This window comes from Daucus carota, chromosome 1 (assembly GCF_001625215.2).
Source record: "Daucus carota subsp. sativus chromosome 1, DH1 v3.0, whole genome shotgun sequence".
Lineage (NCBI taxonomy): Eukaryota > Viridiplantae > Streptophyta > Magnoliopsida > Apiales > Apiaceae > Daucus > Daucus carota.
The window spans coordinates 19,396,041-19,420,565 of record NC_030381.2 but is presented as its reverse complement, the minus strand read 5'-3'; the positions used below and the strand labels follow the sequence as shown (position 1 = coordinate 19,420,565).

Below are 24,525 nucleotides of genomic sequence, written 5' to 3'. Positions count from 1 at the left end.
TTACATTAAAACGATGAGAAGAGAGTTGATGAGAAGCTAATTATCATATTACACATCCTACTCATCCTGCATACAGATCACTACATAGATCTTAATATCATTCTTGATTTTTCATTGCCTTCATGCAGAGCTGGGTTCATCCAAAACCGGACTGACCCAAAACACAAACTCGACTCGACTCAACTCGACTCAACTCCGGCACCGATAGATCTTAGAACAACCTCTATTGTAGGAATTAGAGGGTGGAGGGAGGCAGGTGGTGGAGTAAGATTGACCTCTACCACCACCACTACACACTGCCTGGTCCTTTTTGAGAACACCTGGTGTTATAAACTTCTTGCTTCCTGCCAAAAACCTCTCGCTTCTACCCCACTCTGTCATTGCGTCCACCCCCATTGATACATTAGATCCCCCTGCATTCGAGCTAAATACATAACTGCAGCTCAAACTCATCACCACAAACAAACAGAGGCCACTAAGCTTAAAATTGCTTTTCGCCATTTCTTCTATGACTAGTGTGTGCCAATAATGTATAACAATGACCTTTTACTGTGTCACCTGAATGATGAGAGTATAATGAGCCCACTTCTTTGGACTATTTTGGCAGTCCTATTTTTTTTATTTTTTTTTTATTAAAACAAAATCAGAAATAATAAAGCAAAAACACACCTAACACCGCACACTACCAGACCTATTTTCTGGATGGCTTATTCAAGGCAGATTATACTTCCTGGGAGTATTTCGCAACTGCTAAATGAGTACATAGGATTTGTTGTTCGAATATATACTACTATGGACTTTTTTTACAGACTGGTTTTTATATTACAGGGAATGTATGTGCTTAACCCTCTGAATTGCTTGTTTTACCTTGCTTGATGGTTCTTCATACAAGATGTCAGGGTTATCAACTTCTGATGCCAGGCTTGGTTCATCAAGAAACGCGCGGAATGTGTCTGCTACAGAATTCGAGAGAGAATCAAGGTTGTACCCTCCTTCCAAGAAGAATATACAGCGGCCTCCACAAAGATCCTTCGCTAGTTGCTTGATATTTGAAGCCAGCGTGTAGTATGTAGCTGTTGTAAATTGCAAACTGGCCAACGGATCCAACACATGCCCGTCATATCTGAGAAATGATGTATTACAGAATGTGATTCCTTTTACAAGTGAAGACAGCTACAGATTTCTGGTAGCAAGCAAGCTTGTGTATTGCTAACAAAAGGAATAAGAGCATCACACAACCACTAGATTTATTTATCAGTAGAAAATTAAAGTGATGTGAAAAAATACCCTGCTGAAACAAGTATAATATCTGGCTTGAATCTTTGCGCACATGGAACTATAACTTCGTCGAACACAGTGCGCATGGCTATATCACCTGATCCTCCCGGTAAAGGTAGATTGAGTGTTGCTCCTTCCCCGTTCAAATTACCTATTTGATCAATTTTACCAGTTCCAGGATAGCTCCCATCCTACATCAATCATAAAGCCAACTTATAATTATTGATTAATAAATCTGAACAGTACAAGCTGCAAACATATATTTAACAGTTGAGCAGATTCTAGACACAGTACTGTGTTTTACAGCTTCAAAGACAACCTACTGGGCTCGTATACATAATGCATTACTCTATCAGTCTCTGAAACTTATAACCATATATCTACAATAATAACCGTGAAAGATAAAACATATAATAATTCGTATGTAGTTATCCCCATGATCAGGGAGAGAAAAACTACTTTTGAGCAGAAACTTAGGACAAGGCTCCACTTTGAAGGTATGATAAAGGTTCTGAGAACTTTGGATTTAACGAAGGAGCGTGTCGAAACATTAGTAGACAAAAGCAAATGAGTGTGGCATCTCCGGCATTGATCAAAAGCCAAATTGCACGATGACCTTATAGACACCACTCGCCAATATCACACCAGCGCACCAACAACACTTACTGTGGCAACAGTGATTCTAGGGACCTCTCCCTAGCTGACAATATTAAATCCTAGTAATCCAGACATGGGAGATAATAAAAGTTGCAAAGTAGAATGTAGTCAAAGTGTATTTTGTTTTGTACTCTAAAAATTATGTATCCTGACTCCTGAGAATGGAGCTGCCAGAGGATTACATCATTATTTAGCTCATATGTTGTAAGAAACAATTATAATGTGAACAATTAAACTCTTACTTGGTGAGTTGAAAGAAAGAATACATCTGGGTCATCATAAAAGGCATCATTGGTTCCATTGCCATGGTGAACATCGAAATCTATGATGAATACTCGCTTTAATCCATGAAACCTCTGAGCATAGCGAGCTGCAACAGCAATATTTCCGAAAACACAAAAACCCAAGGGCCCTTTCGGAACAGCATGATGTCCAGGAGGTCGTATAAGAGCAAAGCCAGTGGGAGGATCCTTCCCGATTTTTGATGCAGCTACCTATAATATTGTAAACATATGATGTCACTAGCAGTGTATTCAAACACAAGCAGAACCGTCTATTTTATGTTACGAAAGAATTCCACAGCATTACATTGGGAAACTTTTTCAAAAGGTCATCCTAAGAAGTGTAACATAAATCATATTTAATAGCTAAAATAATACTTTGGTGCAGGCATAAGAATAAGTCAATCATCAATAGACAGCATGCTAGATTGAGGCATCACCACTGAATCAACCAATGAAATGCCAGCACCAGCTGCAACTAGCGAATCCTGAAATGTCTGCACCAACAGAGGAAGGGCTTAAATGGGTTGCATAGTGAAGCAAAAACATATAATTGGGTGTAAAGAAAATCAATAGTATAGCTGGAAAAGATCGGTTAATCAAATTGAGTGAGACTCCCACAAACTAATTCACTAACATTATCTATATACCGGTCAGTGTGGACCTGAGTCAGATTCTTCATGTAGCAACCGGATACCTCACACTCTAGCAGTTGAATCAAAAATGTCTCTAGCAGTCTGAAAACTATTTTGTTAATGGCAAAATTTTTGAAGACTTGTGTTTACAATAACCATTTCGGTTGTATAAAATGTTATGGATTAAAAATACTCGTATATCATTATCTTTATGGACTGCAAAAAAAAAATCCTAAGAAGGTATAATGTTATATTACTATCTGTTCAGTAATTTAATTTCACTCTTTCATATATAGACTAGAATTTAAGTGTTTTATGCAGAAGAATGCTGTGGAGGAAATGTGATGATTTATTTACCCTTAACCATTAATTCTGGACGTCTTGGTATTGGATCCGTGACATGAATAAGATTTTATTTAAAGATTTTACAAAACCATCTTTACACTTAGAAGCCACCATAAGCATTGTCTTTGGTTATTTATTTGTTTCAAGGATATGGCTCCATTAAAATTCGAGTTAATAACACTTGATCCAGCACCATAAGAACCATAGGCCTAGACATCTCACACCAATTAATACATCTTTAACACATAATTGATTTTTTAATAATTCATGGAATTTTTCATCGTTGTCGGTTGCCACTGAAAAATAGAATTACTTTAGAATCGACAACTGTCCAAAATTTATTGCATAATTTTAAGAGATGAGCAATTATGTTTAATATGTATCCTTAAAGGCAAATGTCTCTGCCTATGATTTTTACAGTGCTGAATTAAGTGTTATTGACTCCAATCTTGATGAAGCTATATATGCACACAGGAAAAACCTAAGGCAATTAAAAAATATCATTGTGACAGTGAAGGTACGACTTCAAGTTTTTTGTGATTTTATCTTTTTATTGTTTCATTTTATTGTTGTTTTAGTAATTTATTGATTATAACATACTGGACTTGAACTGGGAATTAGACAAAAGGGGTTACTGACTAGGTGGGATAGGGATTAAATGTGAAGAATATTGTTATCTGTATAGAGTTTAATGTCACCCTTAACCACAAAGTTCCCCTAATAACACTTTTGTTTGTTGGTAACTTCTAATCATACCGCATGACCAGAGACGGCAGAAGGGTGATCCAGGGGGGTCACTGGCCCCTCCCGGAGTCCTATAATATATATTTGTTTAAATAGTTTGTGTATAAAAAATAATCATGTTGTTTGTTACAAAATTATAAAAATCCCAGCACAGAAGACATTACTAGTTTGGAATTGGGACAATATCTCTTTAATCTCCCTCTTTTGTCTCTAAATCTCCCCGCTTGCGACTTGTATTTGTATAGCTCTCATTCTCTGTCCCAATTCAGTGGTTAACATGAAACGAGATGTGTTTCTAGTTACAAGAAATAAATTTTTATAATCACCCTGAAAACGACTCGGCGAATACCGGGGAATCAAGTATAAACACACTGCCTAGTATTCTGTAGTTTAATGGACATAACATTTTTTAGTTTAATTAGTATATATATTCTGGGACCTCTCTGAAAAACGATCCTGCCTCCGTCACTGTGCATAACAACTATGAATTATAGTTTAAAAAATCCTCAAAGTCCAGTGAATCAAAGATACTACAAAATTCGTCAAAGTTCAGTGAATCGACTATAATACAAAAAGAACCATGAGGAGCACTGAGTATTTCTATATGCTTCTAAATGAAGGCATATTATATGCTACTCCCTCCATCCCATTTTAAGTGTCCACTTTGCCAAAAAAAAAATCCCAAAATATGTGTCATATTCTTTAACCCATGAAATTTTTATTAGTTTCAATATAGTATTAAATACAACCAACTAGTTCCAATACGAAGAAAGGTCAAATACACACTAGGAGTGGTGCTATACGTAATTAATATTTATAAAAACCAAGGTGAATAGGTGTGTCAAGATAATGATAAAAACATTACATTAATTGTTTCTTAAGATATGTGAAATTTGCAAAGTGGACACTTAAAATGGGATGGCGGGAGTAATATGTAATGTTCCTTTAGAATGCGTTTGGGAACATGTATTTCATTTCAATTTTTGGATTTCAAATGACATGATTTGAGGTGTCATTTCAAATTCCTAGTTTTATAATGTCTGGATTTCAAATTAAATTCTCCAACTTTTGTTGTGTATCTAAACATGTCATTTGATCAAATATAGGATCTTTCAAGTTCCCAAACAGGCCATCAAGGTTAGAAAGTAATCTTACATGGGAGATAGCTCCTTATGAATCGATCAATTATTGGTATTACTAATATGTTGGGTACACATAGGTGCTTAGTTTTTTACATTGTGCCTGTTTGGCTACGCTTTTTAAGCACAACTTGTGACTTATAAGTCAGAATCAGCTTATTCGTATTGTTTGTGTAAAGAAGTTATTAGTAAATTTTTAACTTAAAAGCCAGAAACTGATAAGTTGAAAATTCCAACTTCTTTTAGTGACTTATTTTATTTTATTTGAAATTTGATTTTATAAAAATGTGTAGGATCACTTTAAAAGATAATTTATAACATATTATTATTAAATTATCATTTTTATACATAAGTTCAATATCAAAATATATATCCAAACACATAAATCAAAAGTTACTTTTTACTTACAAGTAATTTCTCACTTATAGGTAATTTTTTTAATTTAAATCAAACGGCCCTGAAAGGCATATGTCTAGGCCTATTTGTACAAAAGATGACAACTCAACTTGTGTCAGATTATCTGACAACTTGATTCAGAATAACTCAACCTGGATTACTCCCTGATAAGAAGTTTAAGTAGATTGTAGATAGTTTAGTTGGAATCAGATCAAGAATGTCAAGTAGATACAAGAATCGGAATATCAGACGAATTTCAAGATATCAGTTACAAGCCACTAGAAGAAGTTCATTTCAAATGATCAAGCCTCAATGACAAATAAATTGTGTAGCAGTTCAAGGAGTTCAGAAGGTACGAAGATTCAAGTATTTATTTCATCAGAGATTCCATGTGTACTAAGTTATGAAGATGTACTTGACGACAAAGATTCGAAGAATCGACCACAGCTCAAATGTTTAATTTATGGAGGATATTCAATTTAGTTAGGCACAGATGAACCAGACAGTACATTTGTCTGTCAGCTATTCAAATTTTATATTTAACTAGTATGTTTGCCCGCGTTGCGGGTTGTACAATTAAATTCTTTATTCAATATTGCGGAAAAAAAATTTATATATATTTTCCAATTTTTCACAATAAATATTGAATTTTATTTAATTCAGTAAAAATTCTTTATTGAATTTCTTTTAATTTAATTCAATAATTAATGTTGAATTAATTTTTTTGTTTCTCCTGTTTCTTTCTTGTATTTTTGCGAATGATTTATTTATTGCCATTAGATTGTTGGTTTTGATTTTGAAATGTAAGGAATTTAATGTACATTCCTCGCACATTTATATTTATTTCAGTGTTAACCAACGACCAAAATACTTTATAATATATAAATGGTATAGAACAAAAATTTTGAAAGATATAACAATATTTATCAAATTAAATGTTATATTGAAAGAAACTGATAAATAAAGATTCAAACCCAACATTAACAAAAGTAGACAAACGCTTTGATATTGAGAAAAAAGTATATTGGGGAAACCGTAAGTTGTCTCCCACTCTCAAGTCCCCCTCTTTTAAGTGTCCCTCTCTTGCTTAACTCCAGCTTTGTGCATTTTCGAACCTTCAATTGAGGTATTATCTTAACCATCTCTTACTTTGATTAGTTAGAAGGCTGAATCGTTGTTTGAATGTTTGTAGAGTGATGGCGTGTTCTCCTAATTTCATTCCCAAGTTTGTGAAGTTTCTTGAGTCGGATGAATGTCAAACTGATGAGTTGGTAAGCGTTTGTCCTCAATTGATTTTTGTTTTTCCTTAATGGATTGGTAATATTGATATTAAATCTGTGATTGTACCGTTTGTCAGATCATTCCTTGGAGATTTCTCCATTTTAATGGTAACCTTTTGAACGAAACGGTCGTTTAGCCGAGTGATTATCAAGACGAAGATTTAAAGGATTTAAGAAGACAAGAAGTCAATGCTGGTTAAGAGAAGAATTAATGGATTATTTATTCACTACTCAAAATATTTATTTTGGATGCTTAATTTATTTATTAAATTATTTCACAACTGAATTAATTTAATTCTTGAATTTATGCAATTAAATAAATAAGTGGTAAATAATTTATTAATTATTTTATTAGAAAACAGCCTTTGTCTTGCCAAGGAACTCGACAAGACAATTTGTCATGCCCAGGATTGTCTTACCGAGGAGTTCATGACATTATCTTACCGAGTCCATGTGGAGATTGTCTTACAGCATCACTGAAATTGTCATACTGACTGATTCTCAGAATTGTCTTCCGAATCAACTGCCAGATCGTCATACCGAACAAAATTGTCATACCGGCTGCTTCTGGATTGTCTTGAAAGGGTTAATTTGATATTGTCTTAATAAATTGTCTTTAACAGACAATCCACAAAGGACAATGATGTGACAGCTGAATTGTCTTACCGAGATGAATTGTCTTACCGAGTTGTCATACCGACCCTGAATTGTCTTGCCCACGGTTTTGGATTGTCTTGCAAGTGGTTTTGGCTAATTAAATTGTCTTTTTGGCCATTAAAATTGTCTTGATGAATTGTCTTACTAGTACATTCACTTTCCCTATAAATATGGGTTCATGTTCTTTATTTGTAGTGTTCCGCAATTGTAATCCTTGATCAAGTTGCACGAACTTGCTTATTGTTATATTCACAGAATTTTTGTGAATTTTTGTGCTTTGATCATTCGATTGTTTGATTCAGCAACGAGTTTCAACTTTAATTAATTATTAAACTTGAACATTGTTTCATTAATTAATATTATACTGATTTCCAATTTCTATTCTAATTAAATTATTTCCGCGCGAATTTTGGACGATTGTATTCAACCCCCCTTCTACAATCGTTTCCGGACCTATCAAGCCTCGTTGTCTTCCAAGTACATTACTCATTGCTTTATGATTTGTCATAATTGCAAAACTTTTACTAAGTCCATATAATTTTCAGTGATTTGCCCTCGTAAGAGCATCTCAACCATGTAGAACCCTTAGCTAGAAGTCATTAATACATGATATAAATAAAAAGTACAACGTTTATGTAAAAAAAACTCAACTCCAATGGTACATTTCCCTTATGAGAAAATATAGTCAACCTCCTAATGTTGGCTATATTTGTCGAACCTCTGTAGACTTGTAAAAAATTTGTAGGAAGATTATGTCATTTATTACCATATTAAGTGATATATTCTATTTATAACCACCTAAAATATTAAATACTACTATTTTTAAAATATAGCCAATACCATTGAAACATAATGTCTTGCAGGTTCAACAAATTTTACACGATGTTCTACATTTCCAATTTAGCCAATTGATTATAGTCAACCTCGTTGGAGATGCTTAAATGGGACAAATGGCATTGAACACCAACTAGTGTGACATGTTGTCCCAAAGCTTCCTCAAGGTAACAACCTCAAAGAAAACTATACACTGGCAAGGACACATATAGCGATAAAAGATAATAAAACTCAAGGCTGAAAGGGGCAAAATGTTAAACGAGTGTGTATGGACCATTTTCACATGATTCTCGTAGCAATCACACTCAAAATTATTTAGTTAGTTGAGAATTGCATAAAAATGAACCCTCCCACCCTTTTAATGATCGATGAAGGGTATATGATTGATATATATAGCATAAATATATCATTCATGTGGCTTGTAAGCATTTAAGAATGCACTAATATTACCAAAATATTACAAAAGGAAAAATATGATAACTATCAAGACTAACCCCCTCCCACCATTGTGCATAAGCATTGCCTCTCTCTCTCTCTCTAGACTAACCCCCTCCCACCAGCTTGAATAAGCATTACCTAAGGCTATAATATAGTGATTATAACATGAGTTCAAATATATAACAAATTTGTATATCTCTCTCATACACACATATTAACCATATGATATTGGATAAGGCATGACATAAAATTAATTTATATACTTGTATACTTTGACGTTCTGATAAAAAAGTAAAAAATCTTTTGCAAACACATGTGCATAGTGTCATATTATCATATGTGCAAGCATTTACCTTGTCAAATAATCATTCCATTACAATAAGAAGTTTCAAAGAAGTTACGTTATTTAAAAAGGAGGCCCATGTAAGTGAATTTCTTACCGTCGGAGTAGCATAAGTTGGCCCAGAGCCCTCAATGAAAATGAGACCCTGTTCTGAGGCCTGATCCATGGCCTAAGACATGATAAAGAGAAAGATTCAATTTATTACATAACAAAATGGACTTACAAAAATTAAAAGATAAAGGTTGACATGTAACATTTTAGACTCTACATATTTCTGCAGATTTATACTTTTGGAGTAATATGTTAGTGTTAAAAAGGTCATACACTCGTTTTGTCTCCAACCTTGGAAGCAGTATAGCATATTCAACTTACCGAATTGGGCTTTGCACTATATATTGTCCTCTCCGACGCGAATATAACCAAAGCCAATTCAACCTCATCAAAGTCCTATAGTTCTGCATATGTATACTAAGTTCAATTTATTATATGCAATCAATATCAATGAGATGTCTCCAAATTCGAAATCGAAGTGTTCCTTTCCTTTCTTATGGCAATTATGATTGTAGTATAGGGTTCAGATACCAGAAAGTAGATTCTATTTTTCTGTTTTCTCCTGCCCCCTCCCTTTCTTGGTATTCGCATACATTTATTTGAAGGTGCCACCAGGCATAAGTTGACCATATCACAATTTCTCTCTCAGATTTCGACTATCACATCCCCCCCCCCCCCCCCCCCACCACACACACACACACCCCCTCCAGGTAAAATATTCTCAAAACACGATAATATGGAAAACTAGCAATATATATATGCTATATGAAGAAAAAAGACTGTTCATACATTAGAGTTTAACTCGAAATCAATGGTGTAAGAATTACAACAAGAAATATTTGAACTTATTTGGTGAATTTGGCAACCGCATATCTGCAAAATCCTCTTCCACACATCTCAATTCACAAAACAAATAAACAAGAAATACATTACTAAAAAAACCTTGATAGCAAAGCATGACATCAAAAGTAACGGATCTGATAATAACAATGACTTGAATATCATACTTTCCAAAGAGTGTTCTGCACTGACTAAAGAAACTAAATACCCCAGCGATAAAAACCTATAATTTCAACAGGATGTTTGTTACCTTCTCAAGGCCAACAACATAAGCTTTAGCATGAACGCTTGCAATATCATCTACGGTTGCAGGTCTGAAGTTCTGGAGTTCAAAAATCTCAGAGCCACGAAACTGAGGAATGCAAAATCAAATGATAAATTATCCAATAAAAACCAAAGCAGGCTGTATTTGATTTAGGAGCCTGCACAGAAAACATATAACTTGCGCAAAATGTCTCCTCCATAAACAAGAAGATAATGTGAGAATCACTCCACGAGAAGCGTGAGTGTGCTTGGACATAAGGTAAGCAGGTTTCCTTATCAGATTGTCCCGTATAGCACCTAGTGAGAACAAAATAGATGACTTTTTTTACCTTTGGAGTGAGCTTCATGTTGTCAAGAGCACCCACAATGGAAGGAACTCTAAGATGGCATTCTGGATGCGAATCCTGTAAGAAAAAAACTTAGAAAACTTAATAACCTTCTAAACAAATTGTTGAATAATATATGATCCTGGTAAAGCCTCCAAGTTGGATACTTGAGACAAATAATATCTAAATGTCAAAGCCCAAGAAGCTCAGTAAAATACTCAACAACCTGCATATTTAAATATAGACAAAAGAAATTATTACGCTGCTGCCACACCATAGCCCATTTGCTCTTTCCCTTTGAATGAACGTGAACACCTTAGGTTGTGTTCACTTTGATGCAATGACATGATATTAAGGCTATTTGTGCAGAGTCATTCCTCCCTCCTATAAATCCACAGATATAACTTAAGGTTCATTCTTTTCAATTTGCAAGCGAATGCTTGTAACATTAACCCACTTATAACCTTCACAATGTTAAAATGAAAAAATTCAGTTTATCTTATTTTCCAATCTCACTTGTTCTCAAGTCCTTAAAACCTTGATTCTTTTATTTTATCTTTCATATACTTCACTTCTTTTATTCCACAATCCATGTTTAATTCTATCCAAGCAATCCCAGCCTCCACAACTACAACAGAGCATTAACACATGTCTTAGTCCCTCATATTAACTCAATTTGAATACCAAAAACATGCACCATAGGACTTCCCTTTGATCATTTGAGGTGGGCTTAATCCTTGATAATGAATAGACATGGATATTACGCCAAATCTTAATGTAAACCAAGTGTTTTATTTATGTGTAAAAAAATTTAAAAAAAAATGTTGGTGGGTTTTTAGCTTTATCTATTAACTAAAAGGCACGAGGACAGAAATCAAACCAAACATACCACAAATGTCGCAGTTGGAAGTAGCATATGTGGATGGTGAATGTACGCAGAGCTACACATATATATATTAGAACTGCTAGTTCATAATTAATATGCAAATTAATTTTTTTTTTTAATGACGAATGTGTGATAAGAATTATTTAATGAAACAAGCACAAAATGAACGACAAATATGATTCAATTACACATGACTTTTTTCAATTTCAAGACCTCTGCTATAAAAAAAAGTACTTACAACATCCTGATCAGATAAATGAGATAATAGAATATAATCACATTCACAACTTGCTATTGTTCGACATGATTCGTTTTAACTTTCCTTTTTTTTAATTTGATCTGCATCAAAGTCAAAACTAGAACGTTGTGTAATAGTAGAAAATTAACATCAAAATTTGAATAACAAAGTTTCATAAGTATACAGTATTTCTATGCTTGTGAGTTAATGGCGGTATTGAGTAAGTGACGCTAAATGAGTTATTTAGAAGATTTACGGCTAAAAAATAATTAAGACAGTGAATCACAATTGCCGAGAACAATATGAAAACAAAACATTACTTATATATGATATTAGCACATCATTCAACACAAGTGAGTTTACCTTGTTATGACCCATGGCAGGAGCAACGCAGTAAATAATTTTACCATCAAAAACTTGTGCGCTGGAGGGAACAAACAGGTCTACAACGTCACCATATGAACACGAAATGGAAAACAAATTACGTTTTGGCATATATTTCTTCAACAAACTATGATGCTTATACAAACATCTTATGCCTGCATCCAAACCAAACGTACAAATTAAAACTACATAGCAAATTAGGGCAATGTGTTATATATTTATAATTAGTAACAATTTTTTCGTTAAATAGATTAGTAACAAATTCACAAGACAAATGATTAACGTAAGGAAGTCCAGTGGCGCCAGGGTAGAAACCTGGCGAGGGCACTGTATCAATAACGAAAAAACACATGATACTGTAAAAAGCTAAACTGCTGAACTTTTTTTTATATATGCATAAATATATACTCCCTTTGTCCCCTCAGGTAGTTTACCTTGGGGGACGAGAGTTTGGCATTCATTCTAATGCTCCTAGAAAATATAGTTTTATAAAATATTTTTAAATTTTTTTTTTGAATAAAAATTTGATGTTTGAATTTTTTTTGCACAAAAAGATAATCTCAAATATGAGTTATGGAACTATGTTTTATAAGAGCTTTAAAATGCGTGCCGGGCAGTGAAAAAAAAACTATAAAGAAATGAGAGGGACAGAGGGAGTAACAAATTAAATATAACTTAAGTATGGTTTGACAAATAAATTCTTTCACAAGCATTTTAGCAGCACTTTGCGAGCTTTTGTTTCCTTTAAACACTGGACTTTTTTGTGTTGGGGCAAGGTCAACCGTGTCCTAGTGCATTCCCTATAAATATTATAAAATAAAAAATCCTAGTGATTTAGGATCACTATTTTGTATGTCAACTCCAACAACAGTTCCTAAATTTATAAATCATTATTTCAATTATAATATATTTGAACTAGTAAATTAGAAATAGTGGAGACGGAAAATATATAAAGAATAAAATAGTGGGGACTAAGAGTACTGAAAAGGAGAGAAATGAATTTTTTATTCCAAAAAATGAAACTAGGGATGACTACTGGTTACCTAAAAGAAGGGGATGACTAGTGATTTTGAGGAGTGATTTGGAAAATTAACTAGGATACTATTCAAGTGCCATTTTATGTTACATTCTCTATGTTTGAGCATAGGAGCTCATTTAGGGAAGCCTTGGACTTGGTCTTAAGTAGCCAATTAGCACGATACTTTAGAGCATCAATACTTTAGAGCATTTTCAAGAGTCCTCTGGTTGGCTCTTAAATATAATATGAAATACATGGCTCTTAGGAAGTTAGTGTATCTTTTAGAGTGTCAACTCTAACAATACTCCTCATACTTCTTCTATATTTTATATTTCATTAATATATGAACTAAAAAAAAGGGAAAAGTGGTGGATGAGTAGGGGAGAATGAATATTTTATTAACAGAATTAAGTTAAGAGCCATGTGGAGGCACCTAAAGAGAGGAGGGACAAGAGGCTCTTAAGTTTATAAAGAGCATCAACAAGAGTATTGTAGTAGGTTTTCTAAATATATAATAAACAATTCAATTTCTATTAAGTTAGTACATTATAATGACAACTCCAACAACTGTCCCTAATTGTGTTTTATTAAAATTATAATATTAAATTCAAAATATATTAGTAAGGAGATAATGTAAAAAAATGGGAAAGAGTGTAAAAAAGGTGGGAAGTGAATACTTTATTAAGTAAATTCCAAAATGATGGCCGAACTTTACCCGCTTTTATATTTTTGTGGCATTTTGCAATATGAAGGCCAAATATTGATTTAACTCTTCGAAACTTTTAAAGGAAAAAAAAAAGTAGTATTTTTTCTCAAAATAGTGGCCCTTAGCCACCTTTTTGAAATATAAAAACAATGTCCGGCCACTATATTCCAAAATTGGAATTTCGGCCATCAAAATACAAAGAGGGGTAAATTTCAGCCACAGCTGTGTAATTTCTCTACTTTATTATCGAAAATGAAAGGAGGAATGGTTAGACATTACCTATAAATGAGGAATGAAAGGAGGATCTTAGCCTTTTAGGGAACGGCTTGGACTCTCTTGGAGTGGTATTTTGTATGATATTCCTCAAAATTATAGCTTAGAATATCATATAGCTAATCTCTTGGACATGCTCTAAGAGTTATATTTGAACCAAGGCTCCGTATTTATCTACTTCAGAGGTCATAAAGAGAGGCTCTTCTAGATGCTCTTAATAGTGATTGTGCTGAACTTGGTGGGACTCGCAGACAGTTTTCCAATACCACGGGGCATGTGTCACACACAAGTTCTCCCAAAACTAGTTCTCGTTTGAGTTCAGCCATGTCATGTACATACATGAATACTAGATAATGCAACATAACATATGCAGATATTGCAGAACAGAAACATGTTTCAGAAAATAGAAGTTGTAATAAAACATGGGTAATTGCTCAATTTGCACAGAGAAAATCAACAAAGATTATGTGAAACAAAGTTGAGGGCAGTAAAAAAATTAGTAAGGGAGTAAAAGGGTGGATGAGAAGTGATATTTACCGGTGAAAGCTAGGCCAGAAAAAGTTAGAAGCTCCATATTTATTTAGAACATGGCGGACTGGGCGGTTAGTCTGATAGCTTTGCAGGACTCCACCTCAACGCGAGGGTCTGCACTGTATACTCGATGGGTCCATAACGTTTTCAATCATGTATACTAAAAGGGACCATGTATATTCATTCCCATTTACACACAAGTTTTTACTAAAATAATCCCAAATATCAGTTAGTCCATCTTGTCTAAAATATACTAGTCATTTGACTATTTGCAAGTAAGTTTAGGTATTTTGATCATATAATAAAAATTAATTTTTTTGTAACATTTTTCTTAATAAAAATATAATCTAAATATTTTTATTCACAAAAAATTAAAAATATTAATTTTAAATATGTGACCAAACCTCTCAAAATTACGTATAAAAAGTAACAGTTTATATGATAGACCAATCAAAATAATTTGTAATCATGTACAATTTTTAGTTAAAGATCATTATTACATATTATAAAGAATATAGAGATTTTATTAAAAAGAATTAACTCACATTCTTCTTGTCTACAAATTAGTCAACCTCTTTATGTTGATTATATTAGTCGAACGCAAGATTTCATATTATTTATTACTATATTGAAGTGATATATTTCATTTATGACAACCTATATAGTCAACTAATATAGCCAATTTCATTGGAACACATTGTCATACAGGTTCAATAAATTTATATAATGTGTCTAATTTAGCCAACTAATTTTAGCTAATCCGGAGATGCTCTCACGTCAGATAATCCAGTGTTTTGATTTTTGAAAGAAAATACAATATCATGTGGCGTTTAGGTCTGAAAACCTCTTCAAAACGTAAGACAATCTGGCGTTTTGACGTTAAACACTACATGAAATAGCGTTTAGGGTAGGGGTGAGCAAAAAACCGAATAAATATGAAACCGTAAAAAACCGCTAAAAACCAAACCGTATAAATCTGAACCGAAACTGAAACAGAAAATTTAAAAACCGAACCCGAAACTGATTCTTCGATTGCGGTTATGAAAAACCGCACCGAAATCGCATCCGCTCTCCCCTAGTTTAGGGTTTGAAAATACTAGACAATTTAGCGTCAGAGAAATGAAAGATGGATCGACTCTGCATGATCTAGTGTGTTGGATTGCAAAGTGATATCTACAACCATTGCAAATGAGAAATTTCATTTACAACTTATGCAATTAAATATCACTCCTTTTGCAATCTCATTTGCAACAACAATAACTGCAAATGAGAAATTTCATTTGCATCTTATGCGGCTAATACGGTTTGTAATTTTTGCAACCTCATTTGCAACAATAATAATTACAATGACAACAAATACGCCTGCAATCTCATTTGTAACAACATTTTGCAACCGTTACAAATGATAAATTTTATTTGCAACTTATGCAACCTCATTTACAGCAGTTGCAAAATGATGTTGCAGAACTAGCAAGTCACATTTTCGTAAATAATTTATAAAAAAAATGATATTTTTTTAAAAAAATCAACTTAACAATATTTCTATAAATAATTTATAAAAATTTGGTATTTTTATAAAAATTAATAAAACAAACTAGTTCAGCGTTAATAGTGGATTTGATAATAAAAACCAAATCTCTAACGATGTGTGGTTTTGTGTTAAATGAATATATAAAAAATGGAATCAAATATAACGAATTTTAAAATCCTAAATAAATCGGTTTCAATGAATTGTTATCGAATTTAAAACGTTTAGTGATTAAATTAAAATAAAATTTTAAATCGATATGCATCGAGTCAATCTTAAAATTGATGATTAATTTGATATATTTCAACAAAATGAGTGATAATTTTAATATTTATAGTTTCAATTATGTATACAAAATAATTAATAGGATAAATTTGAAAGAAAATATATTTTGGACTCGATTCATAAAGGTCAATCAAACATAAATTTGAGAAAATATTAGACGAAAGATGTATGAAGTTCAATTTTTCACTGTTTTTTTGAAACCAAAGCCACATTAGTCAAAAAAGTCCAATATTTGTTTAACTCAATATTTATTTAAATAAAAGTAGTATCAATATGTAAGATCAAAACTAAATATGATTAAAAATAAATAAATTATGCCAATGTTTCATGCTCAAGTTGTTTCACAATGAAGTTGCTTCATTTCAAAGTTAGTTATTAACCACCAACATGTTTTTCTTGACATCATGTATGATGAACACTCTGGCTTCGTACTACCTTAACTTTGTGCTACCTTAAACACCTGATGAAATGAAATGCATCACCACTACACAGCTCTCTTCACACAATGCCTGAAAACACAAAACCTTAACTTGGGAAAACAACTTCACTCCCACCTTATTAAAACATCTCTAACACTAGACACTTTCTACACTAACCGCCTAATAGATATATATTGTAGATGCAATTCATTAGAATCTGCTCAAAAGGCATTTAATCAACTTCCAGCAAAGAACACTCATTCATGGAACACTATCATTTCTGGGTTTTCAAGAATTGGGTGTTTTAAAAAAGCCCACCACTTGTTTGATCAAATGCCTGAACGGAATGTTGTTAGTTATAATTTGTTGATGTCTAGTTTAACCCGTCATGGGTTTTACGGGGAATCGGTAGGTGTGTTTAGGAGAATGCAGGGGGAGTGTGGGTTTGGATTTATGGATGGGTTTTCGTTTGTTAGCGTTGTGCATACTTGTGCTTGTTTAGGTGAGGTGAAGTTGTTAAGGGTTGTTCATGGAGTTGGGATTGTGATTGGTTTGGAGTTTGACGTCGTGGGTTGTAATGCATTGGTTGATGCTTATGGGAAATGTGGTGATCCGGATCATGCGTATTTGGTTTTTAGTCGAATGGTTGAAAGGGATATTGTGTCTTGGACTTCGATGGTTGGTTCTTATGCCCGTGTGTCTAGATTAGATGATGCATGTTCTGTTTTTGATCAAATGCCTGTGAAGAATACAGTTTCATGGACTGCTCTGATTGCTGGTTTTGCACAAAGTGGACAAGGTAAGGAGGCTTTAAATCTTTTTGAGCAAATGCTGGACGAGGGCATTGTTCCTAGTGCGCACACGTATGTTAGTGTTTTGAGTGCTTGTGCAAATTTGACACTTATCGAAAGAGGGAAACAGGTCCATGGGCACATTGCTAGAAGTATTAGTTTGAGTTTTATAAATAATCTGTTTTTGTCAAATTCTTTAATTGACATGTATTGTAAGTGTGGAGATATGGCATCAGCGGTCAGATTATTCGAAACCAGTGAAGATAAGGACATCATAACTTGGAATGCGATAATAACAGGATTTGCTCAAAATGGGCATGGACACAATTCACTTTCTGTTTTCCAGAGGATGCTTAAAGCAAAAGTGATGCCAAATCATGTCACTTTCCTTGGGGTTTTATCAGCTTGTAGTCACGGGGGTCTGCTAGGTGAAGCACTTGAAATATTTTATTCAATGGAAAGAGACTTTGGTGTAATACCAAGGCCAGATCACTATGCCGCCTTGATTGATGTACTTGGTAGGAAAAATAGGCTCGAAGAAGCACTCGACTTGATTTTGACATCGTCTAATGGCTCGGATCATGTTGGAATGTGGGGTGCACTATTAGGTGCTTGTCAGGTGCATGGAAACTTAGCTCTTGCAGAGAGGGCGGCAAAAGCTTTGTTTGAGCTGGAACCTAATAATTCTGGTAGGTTTGTTATGCTATCTAACATATATGCTTCAACTGGTAAATGGGGTGATGTTAGTCAGGTGAGGGAACTGATGACTCAGAGGGGCTTACGGAAAAATGCTGCTTTAAGTTGGATTGACATCAGAAACGAAAGACATGAGTTTGTAGCTAAAGACAAATGCCACATTCAAATTGAACAGATATATGAAATGCTTGATATACTGGTAGAACACATGATGGACTTTGGATACCTAATTCTTGCAGATTTAAAATTTATTGAATAGATGTCCATCTCCAGCCATCCACCTCAAAGTCTTTGTGATCTACCCAGATCAGATACCAAGGTCTACTTAAAACTCATCTCAACAAAGTGTCAAGGATGGTCCTTCCAATCAAAGTTATAGAGGTAACTGTATTAACAAAACAGCAAGATGTAATTAGTTGGAACTTAGCGAACCAGAAAAAGAGAAGAAAAACAAAGAGTGGGATGGAGGAATAAATCTTATAATGGAAAAAAAATCTTTTTCAAAAGTATTCTTGTGATATACTAGTAAAAGATCTAGCTTACGTAATATAATTACCCATTTTTGTTCAAAAACTTAATATCGTAACTGCAGTGTACTAAGTCTATAAGATATCACACTAGTTGCATCCCTATTTTATGAACTCTAAACTTAAACTTGGTGTTTGATTTACTTGGTTGAAGCCTGTAAAATATATTACGTTTGATTATGTTTTACAGAATATCTGTTGCATATCTATGTCACAAAGTTCATTTCCTTAATTCATTGTCTTATCTTCAGTTAATTTTTCTGCAGATGTGGCCTGATATATTACGACCAAGCTATACTACATTAGCACCAGAACAATCTAAAGCTATAGGTTATCAGGTTTTTCTTTTCGAAGTATAATTTTTACTCTTGATGCATGATTTTCTTATTTTATTTATTTCTGTTTATTCTTTTAGTAGTTGGCTAGATGGTACATAAAATGTAGAATCTGCGGTGTTGATTTGGCGAGTGTCCATAAGATAGATGGTTTTGTATATTTTTAGAAATGAGGACGAGCTTTTGTTAGAAATATATAAACAATAATATTTTTAGCAAAGAAAATTTTCTGTTCTTTTAAAATTTGTATATATTATTGTTTTCTTTCGATACACTGCATATATGTCTGTGTTCAACTTGGGCATTTTAGTAGTTAGAAAAAAAATTCTGTGATTATATCTTGCTAGTTGTATGTTTATTTTTGTTAAAAATACATCTCAAGCTACGAATATAAATCGGTACAGTAAAATCTGGCAGGAAGAATTTCATTCTTAAACAATTTTAGGATTGTGAGCAAGCCTCTGTTGAACTAGATTGTGAGCATTGGTATTTTTATCTACATTGCTGAGCTGAATATGAATAGTTTGGCACGGTTAGATATTGTTGTTATCATGGCTTATTCTTTAGTTTGTTCAATTTTTAAGAAATTTAAGTCATTGGCAAAATAGAAAGGTCGCACTTTAATCATCATCACTGGTGATCTGGATTAATCTCTTGCAGAATTTTGTTCCAACTCAAGCTTCACAATTAGCTGCCTATTTCATGTTAACATTTCCATTTGTCACTTCCTTGTCTAGAATTTACACTATTTGTCTTTGGAAGCTGTATATGTTCTATTCATCACTAGGAGTTCGTATTTTCACTCTAAGTATTATTGTTAACATTAATTACTACCCTTGCATATATATATATTTCAGGCATCCGACTGGTTATGGTTGTTATCCTTTTCTTTCCACTTGGGGTTAGATATTGAGTGATTGTTTGGCTTTACTTTGGATTATACAACTACTATAGTAATATATTTTGGACTGCTTCACTTTTCTAAACTTCTACTTTGGATGCCCTTATATCCAGATTCCAGCACCTTCGGGTTTGGTTTTAAACCTACAAAACCCTTAGTTATCTCTGTCGGTTCTAATTGATCCTCTTCAACAAATATGTATGACAATCAGTCAATTTTGGAATGGAATGAATTTTTTAACAACCGCATATATTAGATAGTTGTCAAAGATGGCAGGTCATTTCTGTAAATGACTTTTTGTTGTCTTGTGTAAAATATATATTATATACTAAATATAAAATTTATTAATATAAATATATTGTTAAAATCGTTTTGCTTTTGCTGGACCGAACCAGACTTGCAGGCTGGGGTTTACAGACTTTATCCTAAAATCTCGTGTATCTCTTAGTACTGAGTCTACTGACTACAAAGTTCACTTTCCATTAAATTTTGTTAATCTAACTAATATAAAGATTAGTGCGTTATTTTTTGACATTAGATACTTAAAATGGAAATCTGGCTGTGAAAGAATTAAGTATCATTTTTGTGATCACTTTTAAATGGAGACACATTTGTTTTGTACATGACAGGCAAACACAGTTCCGGCATTTGCCTTTCGTGTCAAATATCCAACATCATAAATAGACAGAAGAAATAAAGAAGATAGTGGGGGAAGGAAGAAGCTGCTAGCTATAATGGTGTATTGGATTTTGGTGGAGGACAGTTGCAACCTTGTGTCTTGTCTACGTTTTACCTAAATTCTACTGACCATATGTACATGTTAGACACTTTCTTGTTCTAACTGATTGGTAGACGAGATTTATATTATCTCATATAACATTGCTTTCTATAGGGCATATCATGTCACCGTGCCCTGTGTGAGGGTTAATCCAGATGTATGTCTTTAGCCTTTTACACTTGTTTTGTCAAAGGCGTGTTAATCTCAAGTCGGTTGCAACTCTCAAACCACCCTTAAGGCACTAGTCAGATGCAGCCTGTTCTGACTTCTGTAACAAGGTTTCAGAAGTTTTAAACATTTTAAAGATTTCAAAAGGTCAGCTAAAAAGCTTTAACATGTTTAAAAGGTCAGAGAAAAAGCTTTAACATGTTTAAAAGCCTTGGATTTACGTATTTCTTTCCTTGAGCCTCTATTATTTCTCTTTCTGGGTGCCTAATTTCATTGGCTTAGTTATGAACAAAACTGTAGTTCAATCTACTTTATAGACCTTTTGTTTGTGCAGGTCATGCGTGCCAGCTGTGAAACTCTTTCTCCAGATACGTACGATATCAAATTCTCAGATTTCGTCCTTGAGATATGATGATTCTCCGTTCAGATGTGATAAAAAGCACAGCTTCCTCTACGCTTATTCGTCACAAGTTTAAGGTTTTCTACTCAAGTGTTCAAACATCCGACAAGCTGTGTATAGTGTTCATATTAATTTGGAGCTAATGACTGGTACATGAACACAGAGCTAAAAGGTTATATTATATATGGAAACTTTGGGTTTTTTATTACTAACAAAATTTTCAGTCATGGTGGAAGATCTGAATGAGTAACCAAATCTCGTAATGCGATGAGCGAGAACAATGATTGGTTTGGCAAAGAAGCATTTTATTCTCAAGAAAAAACTAAAAGCAGCCGTTAGATTTTTAAGCACCTACTATCATAAAAAATGCATATAATAAATTATGTTAAAAGTCTCTAGCCGTTTCACCCTTACTAAAAATTAATTAACACTTAAATAAACAGGATGTCAGCATTCCACTACAATGTAAAGTATAAAAATAATGGCATGTCCCACTATTTTGGGGAATTGTATAAACTATTAAAAGTTTTTATTTTTTTGACAATAACTATTAAAAGTTTAGTTAAACTAGTATTAAGATGATTTTTTTATGATATGAAAGTTGACTTAATTTTGAAAAGACTGTTTTGGAGAAATCTGTTTATTTCTTTTGCATGTAAAATAGAGCAAACACTTGGAGCAAAAGTGAAAAGGTCAAACAAAGAAAGGAATGGAGAATAGCTGATTAGAGTGTTTGTGAAGTATGACAACACCAACTTGTTAATAGCCTACAAAAGCTCTAGAAAGGAAAAATGTATGATCCAAAATGTTGTGTCATACATATTGTAGAAATCAATATAAAACAGAAGTGAAATAATTGCAAGGCCTACTTAGTTTCAATAAAGTGTAGAAACATACAAGGGTTGGTATTTTCATTTTTTTTCTTGATAATACACATGCCATCTTGTCCCACCAGTGACTTGAGATTTTCAAACCTTCAGATTACTCACCTTTGAATTATAACAATGCAAAATATTCTTCCTTGATCAAGCCTCTTACTTGTATATAACATTACTAGCACTCTTGAGCTACTTAAGCTTTTGTTGGACTTACATTTCTTTCTGCAACCTGCCTGCCTGTATTTGCCTCTGCTTTTGTTTATAGTTTCGGATCATGATTGATCTTGGACAAGGTACTGATGGAAACAATTTTTCATCGTCCCGTCGAGTGTACCAGGTTAGCAGCAAAGAGACTAGAGCCAGCAAACAATATAACTTTTGGGGCCGAAAAGAAAGCAGGAAATGGGAGGATGATGCAGATTTACCAAGCTCTCCAATAGAGTTTCAGACAGACGAAGGGGACTATAGTGCTTATTCCCCGCCTCTCTGGACTAACAAAAGCAATGTGAATTCAAATTTGCTGCCACATAATCACCATTACAGTTCTCCTCCACCAACATCACGCTTGCAGGCGATTGAAGATGGCAAAAAGGAGCTGATGGAAATGGTTAAGGGAATGCCTGAATCCTCTTATGAACTTTCTCTGCAGGATATGGTAGAGGATGGAATAGGAATGAAGGAGGTTAAACAAGACACCAAGAAGAAAAGTGAGCGAAATAGCAACAAAAGCAGTTTAAAGAGGCATTCGAGGAGTCAAAGCATGAATGATGAGGTTTTCCTCTTAAAGATGTTTTTCCCTTCTTGCTTAAGCTGTAAGAAGAAAACAACATTCGAGAACCACTCAAAGGTTTCTCGAGTGCCATCGTTTGATGGATATGAGAAACCAGTGGATAAGGAAAGATGGACTATAAGCTGTCTTCTTTCAAGGAAAAACAGAAGTAACTCCAGTGGTAGCGGTAGCAGCAGCAGCAGGAGCAGCAGCGGAAGCACCTGCTGCAATAGTAGCAGCAGAGGCAGGTATAATGTCATTAAATTCTGTCAAGAATATTTAAATCTTCTTAATCAACCAAAACAAAAACTTCAAAACAAGAATCTTCTTAATCAACCAAAACAGAAATTATAGTACTACTAAAGAAAGAATGCATGTGAGAACTTATATGCACATAGGGATACAATGCGTATACAACTGTACTTACCTGACTAATCGGCTTTGGTCATTTGTCAAGCAGGAATGTTGATGGCAACTATACACAAGGTTGCTTGACATCTGACAACCTAGGCAAATCCAGAGGACAGAGAGGATGCTTATTTTAAGTAGACAGAGTAAGATGTAATTATTTCATTCTCCTCCAGATTTTGTAATTTATATGTTATCCAGGTCTATTGAGATCTTATTAATTCTGGATACCTGTGTTGCCTTATGATAGTACTGGATCGCGATGTACAATATGGATTTAGTGAACACTTATGTTAAAAACTATTTACTTGCAAAAAGAAACTGAACTTCTGTAGAACAAGGGCGTAATACTAATAAGAATATGCAAACCAGACAAGCCTCAATTACTTGAAATCTCTCGTCTTTCACGGATATTAATACACAATATACCCCAGCTCCTTACTGAAGCATGGTCTCCAGTTTTATTATCTGCATCATCTGCATTATCTTTCCAAAAAACTCCTCTTACTTTTCACCAGCCAAAAATCCTTGAATTTTCAGAATGACTGGTTTAACGCATCATGCTTATAAGGAAATGTTGACAGAAGTACAAAAACTGATAAGAAATAAAGCAGCAGCAGCAGCAGCATCGTTTTGGGAAAAATATAGAAGCCAAGACGTTGACACTTTAGAAGCTTTCACTTATAAGCACATTGCTTTTAATTTATAATTAGTATGATTAGTAAAATTTATACTTTTCCTCAGAGCTTCCAACTCAATCCCATATATTGAACAACTGCAACCCAGTATTCTGACAGATACAGATTCCAGTCATGCAAATACAACATGATTAACTTATACTTCTCTTTCATTTCAGAAAAATAACCAAGGTTTATCCTCTGCACATCTACGGCTGAGTAAAACCGAACCGGAACCGAAAAACCGAACAGTGCAAATTCGTTTCAGACCGTCAACCATTAATTCATTCTGAACTGTCGTTATTAGTGATCTATGTGGGCAGCATTCGGTCCAAGAATACAAATTCACCACATCCGGAGCAGAGATGAAAACAGCAGCCATTATTAAACTTAGATATGCAAAAATAATGCTGTACATTTA

The 24,525-nt window shown here is 33.8% G+C and overlaps 3 protein-coding genes across 17 annotated transcripts; 2 read left to right on the top strand and 1 right to left on the bottom strand.

Moving 5' to 3' along the window:
- Positions 1–705: 705 nt before the first annotated feature.
- On the bottom strand, positions 706–14,718 carry LOC108205388 (histone deacetylase 14, chloroplastic). 2 transcript variants are annotated; one of them, XM_017375330.2, is made up of 9 exons: positions 14,551–14,718; positions 11,996–12,171; positions 10,512–10,586; positions 10,169–10,270; positions 9,125–9,196; positions 2,657–2,713; positions 2,178–2,429; positions 1,288–1,469; positions 706–1,123 (listed from the first exon to the last, which is right to left on the bottom strand). In XM_017375330.2, the coding sequence occupies exons 1-9, from the start codon at positions 14,585–14,587 to the stop codon at positions 823–825; spliced, it is 1,254 nt and encodes a 417-aa protein (XP_017230819.1). In that variant the 5' UTR covers positions 14,588–14,718; the 3' UTR covers positions 706–822. The 2 variants fall into 2 exon arrangements, with proteins under 2 accessions (XP_017230819.1, XP_063948631.1); XM_064092561.1 differs by having other exon boundaries at positions 706–1,209; positions 14,551–14,704.
- Positions 14,719–16,680: 1,962 nt separating this feature from the next.
- Positions 16,681–21,577, top strand: LOC108205349 (pentatricopeptide repeat-containing protein At2g21090). Of its 14 annotated transcripts, none has more exons than XM_017375276.2 (4): positions 16,682–18,644; positions 19,057–19,128; positions 20,656–20,845; positions 21,307–21,577. In XM_017375276.2, exon 1 carries the CDS (start codon positions 16,831–16,833, stop codon positions 18,520–18,522), a length of 1,692 nt encoding a protein of 563 aa, XP_017230765.1. In that variant the 5' UTR covers positions 16,682–16,830; the 3' UTR covers positions 18,523–18,644; positions 19,057–19,128; positions 20,656–20,845; positions 21,307–21,577. The 14 variants fall into 14 exon arrangements, with proteins under 14 accessions (XP_017230774.1, XP_017230765.1, XP_063948596.1 ...); XM_064092526.1 differs by having other exon boundaries at positions 20,656–21,119; XM_064092532.1 differs by lacking the exon at positions 21,307–21,577 and adding an exon at positions 20,919–21,299.
- Positions 21,578–22,124: 547 nt separating this feature from the next.
- Positions 22,125–23,767, top strand: LOC135152385 (uncharacterized). The gene is made up of 2 exons (XM_064092558.1): positions 22,125–23,267; positions 23,480–23,767. Exons 1-2 carry the CDS (start codon positions 22,525–22,527, stop codon positions 23,562–23,564), a joined length of 828 nt encoding a protein of 275 aa, XP_063948628.1. The 5' UTR covers positions 22,125–22,524; the 3' UTR covers positions 23,565–23,767.
- Positions 23,768–24,525: the final 758 nt, after the last annotated feature.